Source organism: Trichoderma camerunense (genome assembly GCF_050948025.1).
Source record: "Trichoderma camerunense strain CBS 138272 chromosome Unknown V8C40scaffold_2, whole genome shotgun sequence".
NCBI classification, from domain to species: Eukaryota; Fungi; Ascomycota; class Sordariomycetes; order Hypocreales; family Hypocreaceae; genus Trichoderma; species Trichoderma camerunense.
In genome coordinates, this window is record NW_028145368.1 from 752,389 (window position 1) to 777,366 (window position 24,978).

At 50.5% G+C, this 24,978-nt stretch overlaps 10 protein-coding genes across 10 annotated transcripts; 3 read left to right on the top strand and 7 right to left on the bottom strand.

The window, feature by feature from the left end:
- Nucleotides 1-743: 743 nt before the first annotated feature.
- V8C40DRAFT_92592 (uncharacterized protein) lies at nt 744-1,845 on the top strand. Its single transcript, XM_083223618.1, has 2 exons — nt 744-942; nt 1,066-1,845. Exon 2 carries the CDS (start codon nt 1,087-1,089, stop codon nt 1,765-1,767), a length of 681 nt encoding a protein of 226 aa, XP_083077656.1. The 5' UTR covers nt 744-942; nt 1,066-1,086; the 3' UTR covers nt 1,768-1,845.
- Nucleotides 1,261-3,558, bottom strand: V8C40DRAFT_232386 (glycine decarboxylase subunit T). The gene has a single exon (XM_083213128.1). It carries the CDS (start codon nt 3,235-3,237, stop codon nt 1,924-1,926), a length of 1,314 nt encoding a protein of 437 aa, XP_083077657.1. The 5' UTR covers nt 3,238-3,558; the 3' UTR covers nt 1,261-1,923.
- Nucleotides 3,559-3,845: 287 nt separating this feature from the next.
- V8C40DRAFT_92429 (H(+)-transporting V1 sector ATPase subunit H) lies at nt 3,846-6,003 on the bottom strand. The gene is made up of 3 exons (XM_083223617.1): nt 5,392-6,003; nt 4,670-5,189; nt 3,846-4,611 (listed from the first exon to the last, which is right to left on the bottom strand). Exons 1-3 carry the CDS (start codon nt 5,687-5,689, stop codon nt 3,996-3,998), a joined length of 1,434 nt encoding a protein of 477 aa, XP_083077658.1. The 5' UTR covers nt 5,690-6,003; the 3' UTR covers nt 3,846-3,995.
- A 1,668-nt stretch (nt 6,004-7,671) lies between these two features.
- V8C40DRAFT_232393 (uncharacterized protein) lies at nt 7,672-10,117 on the top strand. Its single transcript, XM_083213129.1, has 2 exons — nt 7,672-9,266; nt 9,347-10,117. Exons 1-2 carry the CDS (start codon nt 8,177-8,179, stop codon nt 9,457-9,459), a joined length of 1,203 nt encoding a protein of 400 aa, XP_083077659.1. The 5' UTR covers nt 7,672-8,176; the 3' UTR covers nt 9,460-10,117.
- V8C40DRAFT_232394 (60S ribosomal protein uL6) lies at nt 9,991-11,604 on the bottom strand. Its single transcript, XM_083213130.1, has 4 exons — nt 11,490-11,604; nt 11,198-11,245; nt 10,653-11,086; nt 9,991-10,494 (listed from the first exon to the last, which is right to left on the bottom strand). Exons 1-4 carry the CDS (start codon nt 11,533-11,535, stop codon nt 10,441-10,443), a joined length of 582 nt encoding a protein of 193 aa, XP_083077660.1. The 5' UTR covers nt 11,536-11,604; the 3' UTR covers nt 9,991-10,440.
- A 682-nt stretch (nt 11,605-12,286) lies between these two features.
- On the top strand, nt 12,287-14,239 carry V8C40DRAFT_232401 (retromer subunit PEP8). The gene is made up of 3 exons (XM_083213131.1): nt 12,287-12,834; nt 12,988-13,602; nt 13,675-14,239. The coding sequence occupies exons 1-3, from the start codon at nt 12,618-12,620 to the stop codon at nt 13,803-13,805; spliced, it is 963 nt and encodes a 320-aa protein (XP_083077661.1). The 5' UTR covers nt 12,287-12,617; the 3' UTR covers nt 13,806-14,239.
- On the bottom strand, nt 14,074-18,065 carry V8C40DRAFT_232403 (nucleoporin Nup120/160-domain-containing protein). The gene is made up of 3 exons (XM_083213132.1): nt 17,344-18,065; nt 15,271-17,289; nt 14,074-15,216 (listed from the first exon to the last, which is right to left on the bottom strand). The coding sequence occupies exons 1-3, from the start codon at nt 17,966-17,968 to the stop codon at nt 14,396-14,398; spliced, it is 3,465 nt and encodes a 1,154-aa protein (XP_083077662.1). The 5' UTR covers nt 17,969-18,065; the 3' UTR covers nt 14,074-14,395.
- A 184-nt stretch (nt 18,066-18,249) lies between these two features.
- On the bottom strand, nt 18,250-19,787 carry V8C40DRAFT_232405 (recombinase RAD51). Its single transcript, XM_083213133.1, has 3 exons — nt 19,577-19,787; nt 19,366-19,513; nt 18,250-19,306 (listed from the first exon to the last, which is right to left on the bottom strand). The coding sequence occupies exons 1-3, from the start codon at nt 19,664-19,666 to the stop codon at nt 18,489-18,491; spliced, it is 1,056 nt and encodes a 351-aa protein (XP_083077663.1). The 5' UTR covers nt 19,667-19,787; the 3' UTR covers nt 18,250-18,488.
- A 145-nt stretch (nt 19,788-19,932) lies between these two features.
- On the bottom strand, nt 19,933-21,077 carry V8C40DRAFT_232406 (HSP20-like chaperone). Its single transcript, XM_083213134.1, has one exon. The coding sequence runs from the start codon at nt 20,839-20,841 to the stop codon at nt 20,182-20,184; it is 660 nt and encodes a 219-aa protein (XP_083077664.1). The 5' UTR covers nt 20,842-21,077; the 3' UTR covers nt 19,933-20,181.
- Nucleotides 21,078-22,079: 1,002 nt separating this feature from the next.
- Nucleotides 22,080-24,627, bottom strand: V8C40DRAFT_92670 (YT521-B-like domain-containing protein). The gene is made up of 4 exons (XM_083223619.1): nt 23,797-24,627; nt 23,667-23,726; nt 23,042-23,568; nt 22,080-22,983 (listed from the first exon to the last, which is right to left on the bottom strand). Exons 1-4 carry the CDS (start codon nt 24,506-24,508, stop codon nt 22,399-22,401), a joined length of 1,884 nt encoding a protein of 627 aa, XP_083077665.1. The 5' UTR covers nt 24,509-24,627; the 3' UTR covers nt 22,080-22,398.
- Nucleotides 24,628-24,978: the final 351 nt, after the last annotated feature.

The window sequence follows — 24,978 nt, forward strand, 5'->3', positions numbered from 1 at the left end:
AGAGCCATGATCCTTAAACCAAGGAAGCGTTGTCGAAACGGAAGAGCAAGAAAATGGCACACAACAAGAATCTTTGTTATTCTACATAGAAGACGGCACGGAAGCACCTCCACTACCTCAAGACCACCGATAGCACGGCAGAGCAAGACAGCGCCAATGACACCACCGTCGATAAGAAACGCGCAACTCATCTCTTGCTTGCCAGATTCGCCTCATCATGGTGGATTGAAAGTATCGCCATCGCAAATAACGGTCACAAGACAACGCTCCACAGTACCAGTCTGCCTCAGCCAGGAGAAATGGAACCGCTTCAAGAATAAGTCATACCGTCTTCAAACTCTCGCGTCATCACCGACACGGCGAGCGGGTCTCTCGGCTCTATACAGATGCTCTTCTAGGACTCGTAGGGGTTTATAGGTTTAGCGCCGTAGTTGTCATTCTATTCATCCTCGCAGATACACTCGTGTAATAGGTACTAAGTGTGTTTTGAACTAGACACAATTTACACCTATCAAGAAGGTTCAGCAACCGGATATGCATATGGATTTAACTGGCGGGAACTTGAAGGAGATGAATGCTCGCAACTAGGCACCTACTTCTTCTATAATGAACGGCTCGAATAGAACCACCCTTCTCATAGGACGGATACTGACGTCGCAAACTCCATCATTAGAGGTTTACCCCGCACTTAAGATGTTCAGGAACATCTTAAGTGCGGGGTAACTGCATCTCAAATTGCACCACCTGAGACGGGCAGTATCTCACCCTCGGCTTCAGCAGCGCTTATGCCGACGTGACAGAGGAGGCCATAGAGACTTTGGAATATGATGTGATGGCCAATATTGGAGTGGACGCTGCCGCATGAATACGCCGAAATGGAGCGTACAGTTCAGCTTCGATACGATTCAAGAAGCGCAACCCAAGTTTATAAACTCATACGAAGTAAACTTCATGTACCATTCTTTCACAACCCCCCACAATAGACAACAAGTCTAAGTTCATCAAATATTCCAAACTTTTCGCAACTTCCATCTAGAATCTGGCTCGACTAAATTATGAAGACAGAATGTTTACTGACACTAAAACATGCTTCTTCGAGCGTCGGTGATAGTTGAGTGCACACTTGGCATCACCCTGTACAACTATTCCTGTATCTCATCAATATCAAACACTTTCAACATTGGCACTATTGAGGAAATAACCATCAGTAAGTATAGCGAATACACATCGAAAGAAGATATAAGATCCGAAGATCCCTTCACCCGCTGGTGGAATGATACTGGCTCAGGTCTACCAGACGTTCACCCTTCTTTACGGTTTCCTAAATATTCTCATCATGTTCATCAAGTCAGGGGCAAATCTCTGACACAGTCTATCCGTATCACGTTCCACTTGATGGTGTTTAGCTATAGCAATCTAGAAGAATTTCCCTTCATCCTTGACAGAATCGTAATGAGCCTAACAGACATGGTACGCCAAGGCATTTCGATGCAGATTGCACAGGGCAAAACGAGCCAAACCGTCGTCTTCATCCGCGTCCGCTGGAGATGGCTCATCCTACCCCTAGCCGTCCATTTCTTAGCAGCGATTGCCCTCGTCGGAACCATAATTGGAAGATCCAGGGACGTGCCACTATGGAAGGGCTCAGCTCTAGCAGTTTTATATCACTCTGTTGACAAGGATAGGGTTTTGGGAACTCAGGTGAGGAACCTGGAAGAGCTGGACGAGGTCAAGAGCATACAGGTTATGCTGGAAAAGAAAGAGTAAAAATTTCCGATTTCGTAATCCAAATGCCATGAAACACGTTGAAGTATCCATATATCTAATCCTCCCATATACCACGTTAAGTAACCAAAACCGCCGCTATCCCAAAAAAAACACTATTTTATAACAAAAAGAAAAAAGAGAGAGAAAGGACATTCCTTAAGCGGGAGCCTTCCAGTACTTGGCAGGGGTAAACGGCATCTTCGTCACGACAGCCTGCCTCTTGCGGCCACGGACAACGACATCCACCTCGGTGCCAGCCTTGTGCTGTCCATCCTTGATGTATCCCATGGCAATGTTCTTTCCGAGCGTCGGGCTGGGAACGCCGCTGGTGATTGTGCCAATGGTCTGGCCATCCTTCTGAATCTCCGCGCCCTCACGAGCGGGGGCGCCCTGGACGACGAAGCCGACACGACGTCTCTCGACGCCGGAGCCGCCCTTGGACTTTGGTGTGAGCTGAGGGAGGATAATCTCCGCACCGTGGAAGCCGCCTGCCTTGCGGCGCTCGGGGGAGATGATCCAGCTGAGGCCAGCTTCGACAGGGGTGGTGGTGTCGTCCAGATCGTGGCCGTAGAGGCACATACCAGCCTCCAGACGAAGAGAATCACGGGCTCCGAGACCGGCCATCTGGAGACGCTCAGGACCAGCAGTCTTGATCAGAGACTCGACAGCCTTGACGGTACTCTCCAGAGCAGGATACAGCTTGCCGTTGAAGGAAATTTCGAAGCCATCCTCTCCAGTGTAGCCACCGCGGCTAATCAGGACAGGGTGAGTCTTGCCACCATCCGCAAGCTTAAGCTCAGCCTGGACAGTGTTGCCAAAGTAAAACTCCTTGAGGTTGATATCAGTGGCGAGGACCTCGCTCAGAATCTCAGCGGCCTGAGGTCCCTGCAGGGCAACCAGTCCCGATCCATCCAGCCTCGTCCACTTGACGTCGCCACCAAACTTGCCCAGCTCCTCATCAATGTACTTGGTGTCCTTGTCGAGACACGCTCCATTGGTCACCACATAAAACTCATCCTCGCCAATCCTCGTAACAATAGTATCATCAACAATGCCTCCCGTGCTAGGCCATAGGAAAGTCGTCAGCTTGCCACTCATAGGAGCAACATTGCTCCACGACGAAGGCGTGACCTTTTCCAAAAACGCCGCCGCGGCAGGACCCTTGAAGATGTGCTGAACCATGTGGCTGACATCGAAAAGCGATGCGTGCTTCCGTGTGAAGTGGTGAGAGTCCGCCAGAGACAGAGACGAGTACTGGACGGGCATGTGGTAGCCCGCAAAGGGCACCATCTTGGCGCCATTGGCTACGTGGAAGTCGTACAGCGGCGTCTTCTTGAGCGGCTCTCCGCTGGAGGCGTTAGAGGCGCATCGGATGCTTCCAGCAGTCGACAGGCGGCCGGCAGCAGAGAGTGAGGCCGAAGCCTTAACGCGGGGCGATGCCCGAGCAATTCTGGTGAAGCTCTTCATCATGGCGGCTCCAATTGATTGACGAAAAGCAAAGGGAAACAAGGGGGAAAGAGAACAGGAAATGAGGGGAGATTGTGAGGATGAGATTAAGGGACACCGAAGAGAAAAGAAAAGAGGAATTGGCAACGGTCGTGAGAGGAAAGGATAGACACGAAAATCGCCGAAGCGGCGGTTGTTGATAAAGTCAATTGGATATCAATTGGGTAATGGCAAGATTATTCTGACGGTGGGGCGGGTTCGGGTAGCTGCGGATTGCTGCAGTGAGCTGCTAGATAAAAAACCCACTCTCCGATATCGAAGTCTGCTAAAAAGTTCTTTTTGGGGATCTGTGCTTGAATCGTTCGAGTAGAAAAGTTAGATTCGCTATAACGTTTAGCCGAACACGACGACATCTTCCGGGAATAACAAACCTATCAAAAAGACATCCACTGCAGCTGGTTGATCAATGCCATACAACATCATCAAAAAGGGCGGTGACAGCTTCAAAAATTCTGCGTCTTTATTGTCATCATACACAGTCAGGGCCAGGGTCTAGCTAATCCCAGGCTTGGCTCGGTAGGTACATGTAGTAGTTATGCCAATTACAATCGATGCTCCAAAATGATGCTGCATCCACGGAGGCATCCAGAAAACAAGAAAACAAAGAATAATAATATAAAAAGGTCAACATCTCCTCCAGTTCTAATTGGACGTAGTCGCTTCAGATGCCCAAGACCGATTCCATAATTAGGAAATAAAAGAGCGGAATCCAGTCAATGGCTCTAATTGTCCTCAAAGCTGTACTTGAGCCAGCCTCCCAGGGCACGCAGACTCTCCCACCGAACATTTTCGTCGTCGGATGCCATGAGCTCCATAATCCGTCTCTTCAAGCCAATCTTCTCGAGTTGTGATCGCTTCTCAGGAACCTCTTTAACCAGACATCCAATGTCGTTGCATGCAATAGCCAAGACCTGTTTATCATTGTCCCAGGGCTTCTGCATAATCTCGGCCAGTTTGCGGGGCACTTCGCCGTTTTGATACTCAAGAATCTTTCGTGCGTTCTCTGCCCAGAAAATGGTGTTGCGGTGCGGTGGTGACCAGCGGAGGTGACCTGAGTGGACTTCGGCCAGGTACTCGTCAAATGTAGTTTTCGTCTTGGTATATTCTTCCAGCAGCTCCTTGAGGCTTTGCAGGTCTTCCAGCAAGTCAGGGTCGGCAAGATGGCGACCACTGAGATTCTCTAGCAATGCGGGAAGACGGGCGAGCACGGCAGTAGGCAGAAGCGTTCTCTGGTTCTTCTCCAGCAGGTTGTAAAGAGTGGCCAGAATCAGTCGGGTCGTCTTCTCTTTTGGTGAGAGTCGAAGAAGGTGAGTGTACAAAAGAATAATGTCGTATTCGCTGCGGCATGGTTAGTTGAGAACATCAAAGGTCAGACATGACACGCAAAACCACTCACTCGTTTAGCTCATCTCCGATTTGCTCTGACTCAAAGCTCATCTGCCACAAGACCATGAGAACATGGTACAGTAGCTGTAAACCAACGCCTCCATTCAGAGAACCCTCAAAGGTGCGTGTGCTCGCAGTGCCGCTCCAGAGACTAGCAGATGAGTCGCCACCGTTGCCAACACCAGCAGCTGCTCGAAGAATGTTGACTAAGGGCGTAACGGTGTCGCTGCGCTGCTTCCAAAAGTGTTCTCGAGAGACATGTCCGAATAGCAAGGATGAGTACTCCTGCACGGCGAAATCCTGTAAGCCAGCATCGGAGCTCTGAGCCAGGCCGGACAGGTAGGTGAAGATGAGGGGCAGGGCTTGAACGGTAGGCTTGGAGTCATCTTGCGCCAGAGCCATAAGATTCGACAAGGCGTGTGCGGTCAGGAGCGGGATGGGGTCCTCGTTGGAGTGAGCGCGGAACAACGGCAAAAAGTGCTGGTATGGCTCGGGGGACTTGAGGAGAGCCTTGGCGAGGGATGGCACAGCTATTTCGCGACCAGAATATCGTTAGCAATAGATTTAAATCGATGATGTATAGAAAAGGGCAGTATAGTTCATGGTGAGAATGATGTCTTTCCAATAACAGCACACAAGATTTGTATTGCTGGGTGGGTGCCACTTGTTGGGTTTGTTGAAATACTATTTGATGTTTTGATGTTGATGTGTAAATCGAAAGGCTTGACTTACCATCGAGCAAATCAGCCAGCAGCACCAAAATGTACTGGACGAGGCTGGTATTCTTTCCTGCCTTTTCCAAGACGCTGGGGCTGCCGTTGCCGCCCACAAACAGCAGCCGATATCCGTCGAGGTCTGCGCTCACAATCTCCTTCCTCTGCTCGGGCCTTTTAGCTTTGTCGACGGCGCGGATCTTTGCGAGCTGCTCCTCGGTGAGGCTGCCTGCTCTAACGGCTCCATCCCAGGGGATCGGGCGGTGGCGGATGTTGTTTTGCAGAGAGGCCAGGTAGGTTGGCCCATCGAGAGACATGATGGCGATGGGAGAGCGAGTCTAAGTAGTTTCGAAGGGGGGGTGGATAGACGTCGGCGAGGCTGTGACGCGCGGAGGGTTATATTGACAAAGGAGAGTGGGAATCCGGAGGCCAATACAAGTCGATGGAGGTGAATAAAGAGGCTGAGAGAGAGAAGAAATCAATTGGAGAGACGATGGCCGCCTACCAGCTTGCAGCGGGCTGTGCGAGGCTGAAAAGCAGAATTGGAATTAGGTGAACCGGAGAGAGTGTCACTGTCCTGTCGCAGCTCAGCTGTGGAAGCTTTGCTCTGCGCCAGCCATGATGTTGCACCCCCACCTTTTTAAGACGGGTTTATCCGGCGTTCGGCCATAGATCAGGGACCGTGCTGTATTTTCAGTGTAAAGCAGCAACAACAGCACAGCAGCCACAGAGCTCGACAAGCCACCCCACCAGCCACTTTTTACACTGAGCGGAAAAGCTGAGGGGCTTTCCCAACCACAAAGGACTCAATGAGGGGGAATTGAGAAGAAAGAAAGATTCGCAAGAGTTTCCTTTCACATGTATAGAATATCTTACTTCTTTGACATGTACATATGACTTCTTTGTTCATCAATGAGACACAATTCATCCATTCTCCATGTTAAAACCCACTCAGAATGGAACAAAGGGCAATGCGCCGCTTTTTTCTCTTCTACTCACCCTCCGGAGCACTTTGTAGGCTCCGAAATGGCTCGTCGTGCCATTAAAAACGGCGCGCCTGCACGCTTAATGGGAGCGAGAAACCTTTCCAATCAACTCCCTCGTAATCCTCCGTAGCGCATAACTCTTCGTCTTCTTTTCGTTTTCTTCAGTCTTTCTTTTTTCCTGTTCTTATCGCCACTCAAGCAAGCACCATACAAATCATCCAGTCCAGACGTGCAGTTAGTGACTAATGCATCCTCCCAAGCGCACGAGGCGGTCGACATGCAGCTGCGTCCCCATAAGTAGGCATTGTAGTCTTCCGGATTGTCCAGCACGCCAAGCTGGAATAAGAAGTGTGGGAAGACAAGTCGATCAAGTTCCAGTCAATCAGAACAATCGGCGCAAACAAGGTCAGCCCGGCCCAGGCCCCAGGTCGCTTCGCCTGGCCAGCCCATCAGAAGCTGCCAACAAGGCGCCCACTATCGATACCTACTTGATCCTGGCCTGATTGTGTCTTGATGTCCCTCCTCCGTGTCTCCGGTGCTTGTAGGAGTCTGTCCGCCATCCTTGTCTGTCTATCCATGTTTTCTTGAATCTTGCGGCGGCTCAAATGTGGAAGTCTGATGCCAGCTCATCCAATCTCAAATCTCCCCCGCTCTGGGCATCTGGCACCCCGTGCTTCCGTAGGGCCAACCCGAGCCTGTCAACGATCACTATCCGAGAAGCGAGACAAGAAGAAAGGTTGAAAGAAAAAAGCAAGGTCCTTGGCTGCAGCTACTGGAGCGCCTCATTCTCGATCCGGCATCTCCAGATACCCTGTAACATTCCCATCCACCTCACTCTCTCTCATTCTTCTCGTGACCGCCAACCGTTACTCGTAAGACGCCAATGGAGAAATCATCACAAGTCAGATTCCGGCCCGGACCCTTGCTGCATCTTGCATCTTGCCACTTCTAGTCAGGGGTTCTAAATTCTTTTCTTTCTCATCGTCTCTTTGGTGTGTCTTCTTTTACTTTCTACGAGAAGGTTAGGCGACTCTTACTTGGAGTGTGTCGGCCTCCGCTCCGACTTTTGGGAAACCCACGGCCCCCCCATGTCAGGTACCTCACACACACAACCAAAGTTGCCCGTAGCCGCTTGTACATACTCGTGTCTGTACTGCGCGAGACCAAAGAAAATGGCACTTTTGCTTCACCGCGGCCTGCGGGCCGTTTAGACGGTGTCTGTCGGATAGCTGGAGGAGGGTGTGTGTGTGGGTGACATTGTTGGTTCAAAGAGCCATACGAGTACCTGACGTGCTGAACCAAGTAATACAGGTTTAGAGGCGTGCGCAAGTAGAAGTAACTAAAAAGACAAAAGACCGAGAGGGTGTGCAGCAAGTACCGCATACGAAGCGCATCATGGATCTTTTTTTTTTTTTTCTGAGTCGGACAAAATGGGAGGGGCTGGGATTTTCCTGCGTCTAAGTGGGAGGAGGTTGGGGATTGTCGAGCTCTGCAGGACCGATAAAAGTCATCGTGCAGCGCCGAGACCGCCAGCTGCACGCTCCCATTCTTCTTTCTCCCAAGTCTCCTTTTTTTGACTTTGGAACTTATGCAAGGTTGAAAAACGGCGTCGTCACTCAAACGGCATTGACTTCTTTTTTTTTCCTCCCTTGCCTCTTCTCGTGGCTTGAACATCGTGAGACTTGGACTGCTTGTAACGTTTGGGCCAGCCAAGCCAGCCTCACTCAGAAACTCACCGGACTCTTCCGAACACAAACCCTTGTCCGTTTGAGCTTTCGTGAGAGGGAAAACAAAAAAAGGCGAATTCGTTTCCTCGCCATGCGCTCAATCGCCCGACCAGCGTCCGCGCTGCTGGCCGCCGCAGGCATCGTGGCCGCCGGTCCATACCCCAGAGGCCCCGACAACGCCTACGCCTATCTGCTGCAGCGCGACGGCTGTGATGGCACGCCCTGCGGCTCCGACAGCCAGTACTGCTGCGACAGCACCGAGCTGTGCACGACGCTGAGCGGGAATGTCGCTACCTGCTTGGGCGGAGGCGGATACGGCGCATACACAAGCACCTGGACCGAGACGCGCACATTCACCACCACCTACTACACCCACTGGGCGCCCGTGCCGTCGCCCACCGCCGGTGTGGATTGCGTGCCTCAGGACGACTCGCAGTCTCCCTGCGGCCCAATCTGCTGTGCTGGATGGCAATCGTGCGCTTTCCAGGGCCAGTGCTCGTCCAAGCCTGGATACGCTGAGCCGACTCCCATTGTCGTCGTCACCAACGGCCACACCACCACTCAATACTCAGCTCCCTACCGAGTCACTGGAACCACGACCATCACCACCCAGGTCGTGCAGACGGGCACCGGAACTGCCACCGAGACGGGTGCGTCGGCCACTGAGACCGGCGACGGCGAGGCCATTGGCGCCGACGGCAGCAAAGGAACCAACGGCGGCGGCCTGAGCCCCGGAGCCATTGCCGGCATCGTCATCGGCACGCTGGCCGGCGTAGCCCTCCTGCTCCTGCTCTGCTTCTGCTGCATCGCCCGCGGTCTCTGGGCTGCTCTCTGCGGCCGCCGCCGCTCTGGCGACGACAGCGTGCGCGAGGAAGTCATTGAGGAGCGCTACTCAAAGAGCGGCAGCCGCGCCGCCTCCGCCTCGGCTCACTCTCGTCGCGATCGCCACGGCACCTGGTTCGGAGGCAGCAGCCGGCAGGGAACTTCGACGGTGGTGACGGATCGCCGTGAGAAGCGCAAGAGCAGCGCCGGATGCTGGACGTGGCTTGGGATCGGAGCCGTGGCCGCCACGCTCTTCACTCTGCTTAACCTCAAGAAGGATAAGCGGCCAAACTCTCGCAAGACGCCTTCGCGGTACAGCGACTCTTACTACAGCTATACCGACTATACTAGCAGCAACAGTGAGTTTTCATCTCTTTCATCTGAAACTGAAACTGAAATGTCAATATTCCGTCTTACTAACTGCTCTTCCTTCTTACAGCCAACAGCTCTGGCACTGGTCAACGATCGCGCCAAAGATCGCGCAGCCGCCGCAGCAGATCCAGCCGTGGCGGACGATCACCGCAGTACAGCAGGGGGGCGCCCAAGCGATAAATTGGTCACTGTGAAACGGCGCTGCTTTAACGTTGCGCTGCTCATGGGCGGTATCACGACGATTCCTTCACTGTGAACATATTCACAAGGGCACCCATACTTTGTGGGACTGACCCTCTATCTTTACGTCATTAATTCTTGTTTCCAGCCCCCTTTTCCCCTACCCTACTACATTTACAATGGTTACATATGGCGTTGACGGCGCGGAAGGGGGCGGTCTGCAGTATGCGTCCTCCCCCAACTGGTGGTTTTTTTTTCTTTCTGTCTTTCCTTTACTATCTTATGAGTTTGGCTTTTTTTAACGTGCAATATGTTTTGAAATGAAGGGATGAGAGACATGAGGGGGGTCAGATATGATGAAGCATGAAAAGGTACATACTACGAACGAAATGAAAATGAGACTACGCTGCAAGACATGAATAGCTGTGTATATGTGAAGATGAAGATAAGATGAAGCAGATGGTGAAGAGCAAGTGATGTACATGAAGGTCGAACTTTGTGTGGCAGTTTATATAGCATGGCGATGTTAAATGAGATGAGTCTACGAGGAAATTGTCCTCAAAATAGCCATTATCAAGCCGGTATTAGATAGGTAGTGACTGAAATATTCCCAACACGGCCAGTATCAAGCCGGTCTTATAAAGTGACTGAAATATTCACATTAAATAGTAGATGAGACTTTTATTCCCTCTCTCCCCCACGACTTAATTTTGAAGACTCAAACGCCAAGATTCACAATTCATTCTCTTTCGTCGCCAAGGACAATCTTTCATTCCCAAGTTTCGTAGTACGGCGTAGGGACGCATCATACATGTAGTCTACAGCGAAGAAAAGAAAAAAAGTGGTCATCGCTTTCACTTTACTTTTTGATGTATTTTTTGTAAAAGAGTAGCCCCGTTGCTACGTGACATGCAATGATGAACCTTCGCCACTCCGGAGTCCCAGAAACGCAAAAGAAACAGAGATCCTTGTCCGGTACATTTAAGCCTCCTCAACAACGTTGCCCTTCTCGGAAACGTACAGACCGTCCAAGAACTAGATTGAGACAAAAGTTAGCACAAGTTCATATGTAAATACGATTCGATATGAAGAGTTTTCTTGGCATGATTGTGAAAGCGTTGTTTCGTTCCGCCTCCGACAATCGTTCCAAATTGGTTGCAGAAATTGCAAGATAAAACAGATGTAAGCCGTACCTTTCGGATATCCTTGTTGCGCACCCGGCAGATCTGCTGGATATCTGCGGCGCTCTGGGAAACGTTCTCGAGTGAGTTGCCGGTCAGGATGAGCTCATCCTTCTGGGCCTTGGAGATCTCAACATCGACACCCTCGTGCATGGTAACCCGTCGGACGATCTTCTCGCCAATGAAGTTTCGGATCTCGACCTCGAACAGACCGGTCTCCTTGTTCTTGTCCAGGTTGACGTTGATGGGAAAATGGGCGTAGACGTATCGCATCTTGTACTTGAATCCCTTGGTGACACCGGTGATCAAGTTCTCGATGATGGAGCGGACGGTACGGAGAGTGGCGACATTCTTACGGTTGCCATGGTGGATCTCGATGGAGATGGTGTTCTTCTTGGGGTGGCCGAAGTTGACAGCCAAGTGACCGAGGTTCTTGGTGAGCTTGCCTATAATCCTCCCATGTCAGAATTACCAATTCGATTTTGCCAATTTGCCTCGAAATCCATCGTCGAAGAGTTTTGCGTCTTGACGAGCGATTTGTGGGTGGTGCTTCGTACCTCGGGGACCCTCAACGGTGACGATACGGGTCTTGATGTTGACCTTGACTATTTGGAGAAAAAAAATTCAATGTCAGCTTCGTCTTCCTCAGAGAGTGCGTATTCCAAGTCGGCAAGCAGATTTTCGATCGTGTTTCCCTCTCGTTGTCCCAGTTCCCAATCTCTTATGTCCAACAGCAGAGATTTAGTTCCACCTCTTCCTTTCCATCGTCATCCAAGACATGTTTTCCTCCAGCGCAATCGATCGAATCTGCAAAGCCGAAATCAAAAAAAGGAAAATGGTGAAACGTACCGCCCTCTGGAATTTCCAGGATCTCCTGAGAGTGAATGTACCTCATGGCTGCTGTGACTTGGGGGTTGTCGGGGCGTTGAGGGTATCTGGAGTCGTCCGTTCCGCGATCACGAATTGTTTGGCGAAATCGTGTGGGCAGGAAAAGTTCTAGGGCTCGCTCCACGTGAGCGCAAAGAGTTGTGCAGCCGAATTTGAGCCGTGTGGGCAATTAGGTGGGGCGAAGAATTCGCAAACGAAGAGAGGTGTGACACGGCACGTGATTGATGTAGTGGACAAAGAAGGAAAAAAGACCCCAGAGCAGGCTTGCTGACTTAGCAAGACCAAGTGGGATGTTGATACGACGGCAACGCAGACAGAAGCCAAGCCACAGCCAATGGATGTAGATTCCACAGCATGCAGTGGGTAGTAGACGAATGGCCCAATTGATTGTGAATGATAGCAGTCTCTCTCTTCTGTTGGCTGGTCTAATCAAGCAGATCCAATAAGGAAAATTGAGATTCAAAAACAGAACTTTAATACAACTCTTTTACACTTAGACATCCATTAACCATTCTGCTGCACCGAATATCTATTGCCAGCATCATCTGGCCGCATCCCCCTGTCTCATCGACACTCATGGTACACTCTACATGCTGCATCAGCCACTATCACACAACACCCCGCGTATTCTGTACCTCTCCGGCCCATGACTTTCCCTGGCCCAGCTCTCCACCAAAGCTCTGTCCTCCCAACATCGTCCCCCACTAGCCATAAACGTACGTCAGCGCAGCCGCCAGCCTCGCAACCTGTACGCGACAACGTTGAACCGCAGCGGCGCATTTTGGCTCTTGCGGCATCGCCAGTTGTGAAGCTCAATTTCAATTGCCTGGAATTCGCCGACTTGATTGACCTCGGACCTGCGTCTCCCGTCGAGCCGAATTCGGACCCGAAACAGCGAGCCATTATACGGGCATATCGAGAACAGATTACGCTTAGGGGAGTGACATTTGCGGGACAAGAGGGACAACAAACAAGAGAAGAGAGCGGGTAGAACGAAGAAGAGGAAGAGTAGACTACAACATACCCTCTCTATCTCTCGCACAATACAAACAACATAGCGCAGCACACGCAAGGGAGACCGCCGCCACCATGTCCATCTTCTTCTCAACCCCCGTCGACATCGACATCGTCCTCGACGATCCAGATGACCGCACCATGGTCGACGTCAAGCTCGACAAGAACCGCCGCGAAAAGGCGCCCCTGTACATGGACGGCGAGTCCGTCAAGGGCGCCGTCACGGTGCGGCCCAAGGACGGCAAACGCCTCGAGCACACGGGCATCAAGGTCCAGTTCATCGGCACGATAGGTACGCAGCTTGACTACTATGACCAGAATCCCGGCCGGTCCTCCTCCTCCTCATCCTCATCATCACCACCCTCCCTTGCCGGCCTCCTCTGGACTGCGCCCGCCATCCGCTTGGGGCTTCAGCGGCGCCGACTCCTTACTGACGGGCTGGTAGAAATGTTCTTTGACCGCGGCAACCACTACGAGTTCCTCTCGCTCAACCAGGAGCTCGCCGCGCCGGGGGAGCTGCAGCACCCGCAGACGTTCGACTTCAACTTCAAAAACGTCGAGAAGCAGTACGAGTCGTACAACGGCATCAACGTCAAGCTGCGCTACTTTGTCCGCGTCACCGTCTCGCGCCGCATGGCCGACGTGATCCGCGAAAAGGACATTTGGGTCTACAGCTACCGTATCCCCCCGGAGATGAACAGCAGCATCAAGATGGACGTCGGCATTGAGGACTGCCTCCACATCGAGTTTGAGTATAGCAAGAGCAAGTACCACCTTAAGGACGTAATCGTCGGCCGCATCTACTTTTTACTCGTCCGCCTCAAGATCAAGCACATGGAGCTGTCCATCATCAGGAGAGAGACGACGGGCGCTGCGCCCAACCAGTACAACGAGAGCGAGACGCTGGTGCGCTTTGAGATTATGGACGGCTCCCCCTCAAGAGGCGAGACCATTCCCATCCGACTCTTCCTCGGCGGCTTTGACCTGACGCCCACCTTCCGTGACGTGAATAAGAAGTTCTCTACGCGGTACTATCTCAGTCTCGTTCTCATTGACGAAGGCAAGTCTATACAGAAAACTTTCCCCTCATCCCCATCAACACTATACTAACATTCCTTTCTCTGCCATCTAGACGCCCGACGATACTTTAAGCAGTCGGAAATCATCCTCTACCGCCAAGCCCCCGACGCCGCTCCCGCCATAGCAGGCATCCAGAGCGTACCTCCTCCCCCCGAGAACAAAATCGCCGCTGTCCAGGCATGAAGCTAACAAAAAAAATGCTCATACCTGACCCCCTCAAAATCAAGAACCTATGGGCCAACTTCTTTTGAGTTTTTACATGTAGCGACAGCAAACTTTCCCATTCTATTTTGTTTTCCATTTCTAGCATAGGGGGAGGGGGTTATTAAACTAACTGGCGTTAACGGGAGATTACGAGTTGTTGTTGTGTTGTGCGTGTGTGGTTTTTTGTACGAAAATGTGTTGTCGTAGATAATATATAGGTACATATATTTATAACGATTATCCCGGTCCTAGAAGAAACTTGAAAGGAGAGAAGAAGAGAATAGGGAGCAGGTAACACCAAGAAATTGACAATGAAAATGAATTTGAAAAAAAAAAGTCAACAAATATATCCCCTCATTTGATCCTGTGCTTATTTCCCCCCAAGGTATCTAAACCCATGTGGCCCTTTCTCCTCTCATCTCCTTAAAAGGTAAGAGGGTAAAAGTATTAATCTACATGCAAAACATTTTTCTGGTTGCGTTTTTTTCGTCTAACATTGATTCATCCATGCCTCTTCCCTCATCAAAGCAATCTCTTTCCCCCTATTTCCCCATCGAACCCAGCCGAAATCACGCAATATCCATTATATCGCCCGCCTCGAATCCAAACTGATTATTCTGGATCGCGGCAATCCGATCCAGCTCATCCTGGTACTGCTTCCTGATATCCGCCAGCGTAACAACCTTTCTCTTCGCCTCCTTCTCCCCCTCAGGAACACCTTCATCGAAGATCCACGCCTGCTTGGCGTCCACACAGCTGAGTGCGTTGATGAGCAGCAGGTACTGCTTCGTGACGGGTGTGTCGAGCACGTCTTCTCCCGTAATCTGATCCCCCTCCCCAGCCAGTCTCAGCTTTTGGATCTTGTCGAGGATGACGGACGCCGCGCCCCGGTAGTTGTTGTGCTTGATCCTCCACGAGTACAGGACCTGGTGGTATGGGAACGCATGCATGACGTCCATGATGGTCTTGCATCTTAGCGCAAGGATGTCATCGACCTCTTGCTGCATTCCAGGGAAAGGTAATGTCACTAGCTCAGAGTTGTGATACGTCTCGCACATCTTATCCACGAGTTTCCGCAGGTTGTAATGCCTCAAGGCTTCATCCTTCATCGACAGCAGTGTTGTGTGGGCCAGCTCGAACTGGGATGTGGCCAGCGCCGCGTTGAAAAGGCGGCTCAGCATGTCAGTCTTAATGCTAGCATTCTCCGGCTTGGACCCGGTGAACTGGACAGATAACCGAGCAAACTCAACCACATATGAGTACGCTCTCTGCTTTTCAAACAGGGCGACAATGTGTGAGTAGTACTGAGCCATTCCGCTGTTTAACAGGTTCCACTCTGTGTCATCAAGCAGACCACTGCTATGGCGCTCGAGCTCAACTGTTTCGCTTCCTATGACCAGTGTTAGCGTAGGCTCGTTGAACAAACATAACGTCCTTGACTTACCCATTCCGACAGCTGCCTTCTTAAAGTTGATAGATGCCGACTCATAGTCTTTCAGCGCCAATAAAACCCTACCGTAAATGTAAATCGAGAAGGGGTTTTGGTCGCAAAAGGGCTCAAGATCCAGTGCCAGATCTGCTCTGTCACGCTTGATAAGGGAGCACTGGATGAGTGATGGGGATACCTCAATATCTCCATTGGGAGAACAGAGATTGGTAACGAGGTCGGTGATGCTAATAGCAAGTGGTTCGTCCGCCAGCCCCTGCAAGCCCAGTAAATGGCCTACATTGGCCTCCAAGGCAGTCACTACTTGGACGTCTTCTCCCCTCTTTGCCAGAGAGGATAAACTGTGCTCAGGCAGCGGGATGGCCAGTTCTGTCTGTGATAGCCACTTGAGAAGCTCCAGCCTCCTCAATGTCGCAATGAGCTGCCGGAAGACGGTTCCGACGTCTATTCTGTGGTGGAGGGCGTCTTCTTCATTGTCGAATTCAAACTCCATGTGGACTAGGAGGATGAGCTGACTGAAGCATACTTTCCACTGGAGAGATATGTTCTCTTGGGCCGCCGTCATGACAAGCTTCCTACCAAACTCCGTCAGGGGGTGGTTAGGGTTTCGGGTCTTATCATCCAGCGGGGTGACGAGGAGACCCAGTACTTTTCGGTAGAGATCATTTGTCACAGCTGCGAAATTGGTGTCCAGCGTGTCAACTACCTGCTGAGCATCCTCATCTGTTATGCCTCTCCAAAAGCCAGCTTTGTCTGAGAAATATTGTATCCGCTCGAGGTCTGTCTTAGTAGACTCTCCAAACAGCTCAGGACGTAGTGCGGCATTGCAAAGCTGCATCAGACTATCCGGGAATCCTTCCACAAGCGTCAGTCCGGCCCCGATCAGAGCTGCTTGTGGCACAGACCCTTGATCGGGCGTAGGTAGGTTGTGGTAGACTCGCTCCAAGTGACTGCATTCCCGAACGGAAGAGATGAGATCCGCACAAACGACCCAAACCATGTCGGCATCGGCATCGAATACCATGCCGATGGCTTCCCCTCGCTGTTTATCAAGCTCGTTCAGCAACCGGTAGAATCTCCTCCACTGTGTCTCGCTTGACGATCGGAACTGTTCATAATCCATCTCGCCCGATGACGCGCGATCCAGAGAGGCAGTTGAGCCCAAGACTGAGCATATAGACTCGGCCAATGGGCGACCCTTGTTATTCTCCTTTGGAGCACCTAATCCGCGCTCATATATGGCCAGCGCCGCTTCCAACGTCGCCTTGGTGAATCTCCCCGGTTGCAAAATCATCTGTAGCCATTTCTCCGTGACATCGGTAGGGTCACAGGGGCCAGACGTTTGTACATCGAGACTTCGTGGCTCGAAATACACACCGTCCCAGCTATCCTCCCATGACTGCGCCATATTCTCTGGATCCAGCACCAGACGCTGCACTCGGTACGTCATGTTGTTTTTCCATAACGTCCATAGGCTATTGCCTTTCTCTGTTGAAGTCAACGCGAAATCTGCGAGCGTCCAAATATCTGAAGATGATGGAGTGATTGGGATTAATGTGCATTTAGAAAAGAGTTCTTCAATGACCACGTGATGAGCATCCTTAGCAACCATCTTCCAGATCTTGAACTCTCCAGGACCAATAGGTGAATAAGTTGCACAGATTCTTTGGCCCCGAGTTTGACCAACAACCCGGGTAAGGTTGAATTGTGCCGGATCAATTTGCCACTTGCCGATATCTTGGGGAGCCCTCTCAACGTTCAACATGTCGATTGTCTGCAGAATCTGCCCGTCATTGGCATTCCAGACACGAATTCGGTGGTCGAGGCAAACGGTGACGGCAAACAGGCAGTTCTCGAGCCCAAAGTCGGTAATCTCAATGGATGTCGCAGTACTGTATTCCATGTTGGCTTTTCCGTACTTGATCGTGTTCTTGCCCTGGAACGGCAAGAGACTTCGTAGATTCTGTGCCCATCCTTGGACATTGAAGAAGGATTCTTTCCATAACGTAGTAGATGCTAAACAAAAGAGTTAGGAAAAGCTTCTCATGAGTGTTTTCCTCTCCAACTTACCGTCATCTCCCTTTTGCTTATCAAACCGAATCATGCCGCCATCATTGACCGTAACAAGAAGCGTATTCGCCGACACAGCCACCATTCGGTGAGGATACTTGAAGCTGAGGCCAGCGGGAGACTGAACCTTGCATATATCAGGCAATCCAGCGTCCACGGCGCCTCTCCTCTTGAAAAGATCCGGTCGCAGGGTAAACGTGTATAGGTAGCAGGCCTGGTCCAGCACATGCACACACAACGCATCATGCTCTTCCGGGTCCGAAAACACAACGCATCCTGTCTGAATCGGCACCGTGAAATGAAAGTTGATAATCAGAGACGCATCAGCCGCCTTGTCCTTCTTGCTAACGTCCACGGCCCGGATGCTCAGCAGCGTACCCTCCTCCAGCACCCTCCACAGGAAGTTCTTCGGCGAATCGTGCCATTTCCGACGGTATATCGACGCCGCGGTCGCCAAATTTTTGAGTCGGAAAGTCGTCTCGTCCTCGGCATCGTACGACAGCTTGGGGCGGCCTCTGCTGCCAGAGCCGGACGGCACTCGAATGGTCACGACAGAGGACGGGGAGGGAGGTTCGAGGTTCAAGCGGGTCTCTTTGAAGAGATACTGAATCTCACCCGAATCCATCTCGCCTCCCTGAAGCGCATGCGTCGTGCACTTGATAGATTGAGGGGATGGCGGTGAAGTGATTGGCGCAAGTCGTTCGTTTTGGTGATGCTCGAAGTCGGTCGCGTTGCTTTGCATTTGCAGGGCAGAATTTCTGTTTCGATCTTGGACGTCGCACTGCGCTAGCCCGATTGGGAAACCAGCTTGGCTACACAAACATGCAAAGCATTTGCCTCCTATTATGTATGGCATTGAATTGCATTGGACTGAGACAGCAGAATGAGATGAAAACTAAAATCAATGGGTTATATACAGAGCTTGTATACATTATGGTACTTTAATTGATCATCATCTATACTCGTGCGTTAATGCATCGTGCATCTATCCACCCATCTCCCTCCCCTTTATAATTGATCCCGAGCAAACATATAATAAGAAACAGCCATTCATCCATAAAGAAAACGCCAAAAAGGCCCATAAACCTCTCCCAAATGACTCCGAATTTTTCATTTCTCATGCAAATGCAACATTTCTCCATTATTTAGTCCTTCTCCTTGTCCAAATCCTTTGGCGCAGGATCGCCAATACCGTCCTCTTGAATGGCAAAGAGCGTGTCACTCTCTGGCAGACAAGGACTGTCGTAAATCTTGGCAATTCGAGTCTCGCCACGTCCCTTCTTCAAACTGATTCGCGTTGTACTGGCATGGGCAATGATATTACCACCAATAGGCTTCTTCGGATCAGGATTGAACATGGCGCTGGGTCCACCATCTACCTGCGCAACAACTTGGTTGGTGATGACCACGGCAATGCCGAACTCGTCAGCAAGCCGCTGTAAGGTCCTCATGAATTTGGCCAGATGCGTCTGACGGTTCGAAAGTTCGCCTCGTCCGGTAAAGTCTGTTCGATAGAGTGAGGTGGCACTGTCGACGATGAGTAGCGAAAATCTGGTCTCGCACATCATGGCCGCTGCTTGATTCAACAGCTGAAGCTGGTGATCCGAGTTGTATGCTCTCGCATATGCAACATTGTCCAATACTTCTTCTCCCGACAGACCAAATCGGTTGGCAACGGCCAGCAATCGGACAGGTCGAAAGGTGCCCTCAGTATCAATATACAGACATTTGCCTTCACCACCACCCATGTCGAAAGGTAGCTGGCAGGTCACAGCAAGGGTGTGACAAATCTGGCTTTTTCCTGTTCTAAACTCTCCAAACAGCTCAGTAACAGACCCAGTCTCGATACCTCCCGCTAACAGCGTATCCAGATTTTTAGACCCGGTTGTGATGGAGATGAGTTCACTGCGTCGCTGATGCATTTCAGTGGCCGTTGTAAACCCCATGGGCACAAGTTTCGACGCTTTGAATACAGTCAGATTTTTCTTCATGCCTTAAAGACATAGAACGTAGTCGACATACCCTCAGCCAAAATCTTGGTCGCCTTCTGCTCTGAGATGCCCTTGATCTGCTCCAAGACCCTGCGCGGGGTATAAGCCACCGATTCGACCGTGTTAAATCCGCCATCAACAATCAGTTGGATATCACGCTTTGTCAATCCGGCAACTCCCTATAGAATGAAATCGTCAGTACCGTCCAAGCTTCGTTATCCAGCAATTATCATCAGTCATACCTCCAAAGCAGACAGCGGCGTAGGCGCACCAGGTCCAGTCATGCCACCCTCGTCGCCCATCTGGTTCTCCTCATCGTATTCTTCACTCATCTTGTCTGCCAAAATTCAATCGATTTGTCCACGCAAAGAAACAATAGATGAAATTCACGCTATGCAGAGGATTTTTAAAGACCCAGCAGCCACAATTAGGCAGAACTGAGGCAAATGAGACGAGGTATGTTGACAACCAAGGCGCGGGTCGACGCGTCGAGTCAGGCTAGCAAAGGGATAATTTGACGCCAGATCACGTGATTTCTAATTGAAGGCTGTGGAGAGAGAGAACAGGCATCCATGACACATTCACATTTCACATTGGTAATGATTTATCTTAATACGAAAAAGAGTGTATTATTGCAAGTTATTGCTCTATATGCTAGTTACCAAAAGCAAGCCAGTTCCAGAAAAAAAGTGCAGGCGTTGAAAATTATCCGTTGATCCCAATTCCCCCCAACTCCCATTGATGCAATCGAGAAAGGCAGACAGCAAAGCTAATCCCAAGGTAGATTGTAATAGTATTACATTGTTGTGAGATATTGTGTCTTTTCCGAGTTGTGAAATGAAATGGTTTAGTGGATGAAGATGCGGTGGGCCTCGTGCTTCTTCGCCTTGGGGACGGTGATGCTCAGAATGCCGTCCTGGAAGCTAGCACTAACAGCGTCGTGCTCAACCAGACCAGGGAAGTGGAAGCTGCGCGAGAACTCGCCAATGCTGCGCTCGGTGAGCCAGTACTTGGCCTTGTCGGCGGGCTGCTGGGGAGTCTTGGCCTCGGGCTTCTTCTCTTCTTCGGTGGTCACGACTTCATAGCCTGACTCGCGCTCGCTGGCCTCGTCTTCGTCCTCAACAGTCGCCTGGTGCGAGTTTCTGCGTTCAGACTCGGCCTTCTCAGCGATAGTCTCTGTAGAAGGAGTGTTTTCGACGGAAGCAGTGGGTGATGTGCCGGCAGTGTATGTGCGCTCAGTCTTGCCGCGGACAACCAAGGTCTGGGCGTCGGAGAATTCGATCTGGACGTTCTCCTTGCTTATTCCGGGAAGTTCGCCGTGGAGCTCGTAGGCCTCGGTGGTCTCGCGCACGTCAAACTTGGGCTGCCACTGGGGAACTGGCTGGCGGCGGACATTGCAGCTTTTGCCGTTCTGTCGGCTGTAGCTGTCAAAGTCGTCAAGGAGACGGAAGAGAGGCGTGAAAGAGGCCTCGGTGGGGTGGTAGAAAGTGCGAGGGAAGAAAGCCATTGTGATTGTTGAGTGTTGTTGTTTGTGGAGTTGTGAAGAAGTTGTCAGGTTGGTTGATGTTGTCGTGAGATGTGTGGATGTGTATTGCTGGAGTGCTTTGCTTTTGTTGTTGCTTGGGTGTTTGCTGTGTATCTGAGTGGTGTTCTGATGAGGAAGGGAATTTCACTTCTGCTTGACTTCATGGTGTACTTTATAGTTGATTGCATGACTTCAAGTGTCTTCAAAATCAGGCGGGCAGATTACGAACGAGATGTTCTAAGAATGCGAGCGAATCTACTAGCATCTACCATATCAGAGAAATGAATGCGTGGTGCTTCATAATGCTGCTTACAAGCTGAACATGTCATTGTCTGGGCTACCTAATCGTGGCGACTGCGAGCTTCTTCCAGCAGGCCCTAGAAGATTCCACTCAGGTACTAAGTAAGCGGTCCCAGTAAGGAATTACACCTGCCAACGTTTCTCCCCATAACAGAAAAGAAAAATTTACAAAAAAACAGAATATATCTACATCTCTAAAACAATCCATTATCTGCATCATAAATCATTAATAGAAACAAGACTATAGAGTTCACACTGGACGTTCTATTCACATCATCCCGTGCCTGAAGCCTCTCCTCATGCGTCATTGTGGCTTTCCAAGGAACCCTTGGAGGGCGAACTGTGGCTCAGGCGCCACTGATGCAATCTAGCCACATCCAGCCACCGCCCAATTGACTTCTTCCAGGTTAGGCTCTCAAATTGCCAGGAATTCATGAGGATTCAGAAACACAAATGCCATTGATGAATTGATTATCATGCGTCATCAATGGGGATGATTCTGTAAAGAAGTTGGAAATATACGGAGCAGCACCCACTGTCTGTTGTCTAGTCATCAGCGGGCCCTAATGGAAACCTGAACATCACAGCTTTTGTCTGCTGTATTATGCTCTTTTAATACGTACCCATGCATAGAGTCGACTTTATACAGGGCAAACAGCCACATTTACTAAAACGAATGACGTCCATCCAAAGCTGACCCATATCCACTACTTGTTCAGCGTTCAAATAAATGTTCACCAATTAGGACATTTTGTAAATCAAAGATCATCCTTCATGGGGAGCTGTATTCTTCTCCACTATAGCTGTGGTAATGGACAAGGGCAGTCTTTTTGCCACAGGCACTTAGCTCTACTGCCGGAGCTTTCTTCGTCCACGGTGGCCATGTCAATCACAAGAGCAGAAAACAGACAAAGTGATAGTTTAGTAAATGTAAAGACAATTTGAAGATAGAATTATCCATGCATATAGCATTACAAAAATAAGGTTGCCTTGAGAAAAACCACCTATAGATGTTCCTAGCCGCCTGTCCCTTTCCGTTGACGTGATATTTGTAGCATCGTCTCCATCATCGTGTAGTCGTCAATCCAGGAACTTTGGATCTAAAATACAAGGCAAAGGCTTTCCTAACTTTCCCCAGAAAGAACCAGGGCATTAAAGAAGGAGAGCAATAGCAATAGCAAGAGTAAGAAGCCAGCATACCAGACAACAGAGAAATATGATGCCATGGGTGAGGCCAGGCTATGGTGCATATGGTCCCATTTGTTGATATCGCGACATCGTGCCACCGGGGGGTCTCGCGTTTCCCGAAGATCCAGCACCTTGGCCAGTATTGAAAAGACCAATAAGCCTTTGACCGATAGAAGGCTCTATCTCAGTGCCGTCTCGCGCAATCTTGACCTCTCTGTTGGAATTCCAGGGGTTTCGTAACCCACGAATCCTGTGAAAGGGAAGACGAGATGTTGATAGCCACTCGACTCGGAAAGGCTTTCCCCAGGCTTTCTCTTCCTCATCTTCGTTGACAACACCATCAGTTCCGTTCAAGCCGCCAGCTTCATTATCGACGGCCTTTTCAGAATCATCTTGATATATCTCCCAAAAGATTGTTCCTCTGCTTGGATCATGAAGGATTCTGCCTTTGGGAACGTATTCGGTCGCGTCCGTGAGGACTTCTTTCGGCAACTCTACATCGTTCGTCGATCGTGGTACGGGTGCAAATTGAACGGTCGAATCAAGGGATGGGCTAAACTCGGAAGCCATTCGTGCATATCCAAAGTACTCGCCAGATTTGTTGGCTGAAAATATTAAATATACGTTGTTGCATTGCTTCAACATGTTAGCCAATGAAAGGCAACTCTTCAATGTGATGACTTAGATCTCTTACCCTGAATGCACCATTCAATGTTTCTTCGTTATGAGATTGTGTTGCCCAAATTCCCGTTCGTACACTAAGCTCAAGGTCATCAACTGTCAAACTTTTCAAAATAAAAAATCTATCATGGTATTTGAGTGCTCCCTCTGATGGGGTAGCTGTCGGCTTATCCGTGTGATCGGTGGTTGCAGTCGAGTTTCCATCTTCGGTTCTGACGGCGGTTTTACTTCTGGCCGGAAGGATCGGTTGAGGAAAGTTGGCTGGGCCTGACGCCGGCCCTGTTGGCGGAGAGTGGCCAACATTGCCATCGATTTCATTCCTTCGTAGCCTGCTGACAAGACGAACCGACTGGAATCTGGATTCGTGCAGTTTGAGTTGAGCAGTGATGCAAGAGGCCTCATCTTTGAAATTAGCAAAGGCGCAGTTGCTCTTGGCAATCAAAAAGAGAGATTCGAGTCCTGCTGTCTCCTTCGAAACGTGGCGTACGAGGCTCATTAAGTCGGTTTGGGGTGGAAGATTTCCGATCCAGACGGCATTTCCTAAAACAAGGGCAAGTGTTAACTTTTTACTGTCAAGGAAAAGGAAAGACAAAAGAAGAGATAGAAAACACAAAGTAAGAACAGGAAGGGGGGTATACCGGTTTGTCGAGGTTTACGCGTCGAGCCTCGAACAGAGTTTTTCTGCTCGTCAGGTTTTACTGGGAATCTTAGCTTTGTGCTTATTGGCCCAAAAGAGAAGGAGAGGGAGAGGGAAGTGGTGAGAGATACCCTGAGTCAGTTTCTCAGTTGGAAAGGATGGAGGCGGGCTGTCTAGAGGCTGGTTATGGATTAAGGCTCCTGTTGATGCTTGTTGGCCAACTTCTGCTCGATGCTGCTGGCGGCCTGGAGCGACAACATGCTGTACACTGGGGAACTGAATAGGATACGGAGCGGCCTGATGGTAATAGTATTGGGTGATCGGTTGCCCCATGGCTAATGGCGTTGAGTAATATGCCACGTTTTGTCTCTGTAGCATCGCGGAGCCAACCTGGTTGACAGGTAGACCGCCGCCGCCATAGTACGGTGAGATGTGTTGAGCCGGCTGTACGTAGTAGCCCTGGTGCACCATGGGCATCTGCGAAGGTCCGGTATACTGAGGGATCGGTGGCATGTGCTGAGCCATAGGCGGTGACAGCCCGGCAGTGTATCTTGGTTGAACCCCTCGTTGGTATTGGCCATGGTGATAGTTGTCCTGAGGCAGGGCACTCGCCAAGGGTGTCATGTTGTATGGGCCATGGCGGTTAGGGAATGTCGAAGCGGGAGCCGATGTATACTGTAAGTTTGCCGCGTTGTTGGGCAGACCTGGGAGGCCGTCGGGTCCAGAAGCCACCCTCTCGTGGTCTGGATTTTGAGGCATTACAAGCCCCTTGGCAGTCGCTTCCGGCAGGACGGGCTCGACCTTCCCCGTCCCAGAGTCGGGAGGGACTGAGACGTCGCCCATCGAAAATTTGAATCTGAGCAGGAATCTAGGCTCTTTGATGTTGCTAGGTACTTGGTCCGCTGGGTCAAATGTTTTGCTTTTTGTGTAGCCGATTACAAGGGGTCTTGGGAAGAGTGTCGTGTGGCGGAGAGGTGGGCTGAATAATCGTTGTCCAGTTCAAATCATCTAGTCAAATCGCAACTGCTGATAAGGTCCGAGTTTTCCATATGCAAGGAGCTGTGTCTTTGCATAGTCCGGAATGATTGAGCCCAACGTTCGCCACAAATGTTTTGTTTGCGAGGTATCGCGCCTACTGAAGAGGAGACGCCTGTGCCACTATTCTGAATCTCAAGACTGTGGCAACGAAGACTCCTTCTCCAGTGATAGAGTGCAAGTATTAGGCGTTGATACTCTCTAGCTTGTGACCGTTCAGGTGACGTGAACCAATGCTAATTGGCCTCAGGGGTGCAGGAAGACACGATTTGCCTCCG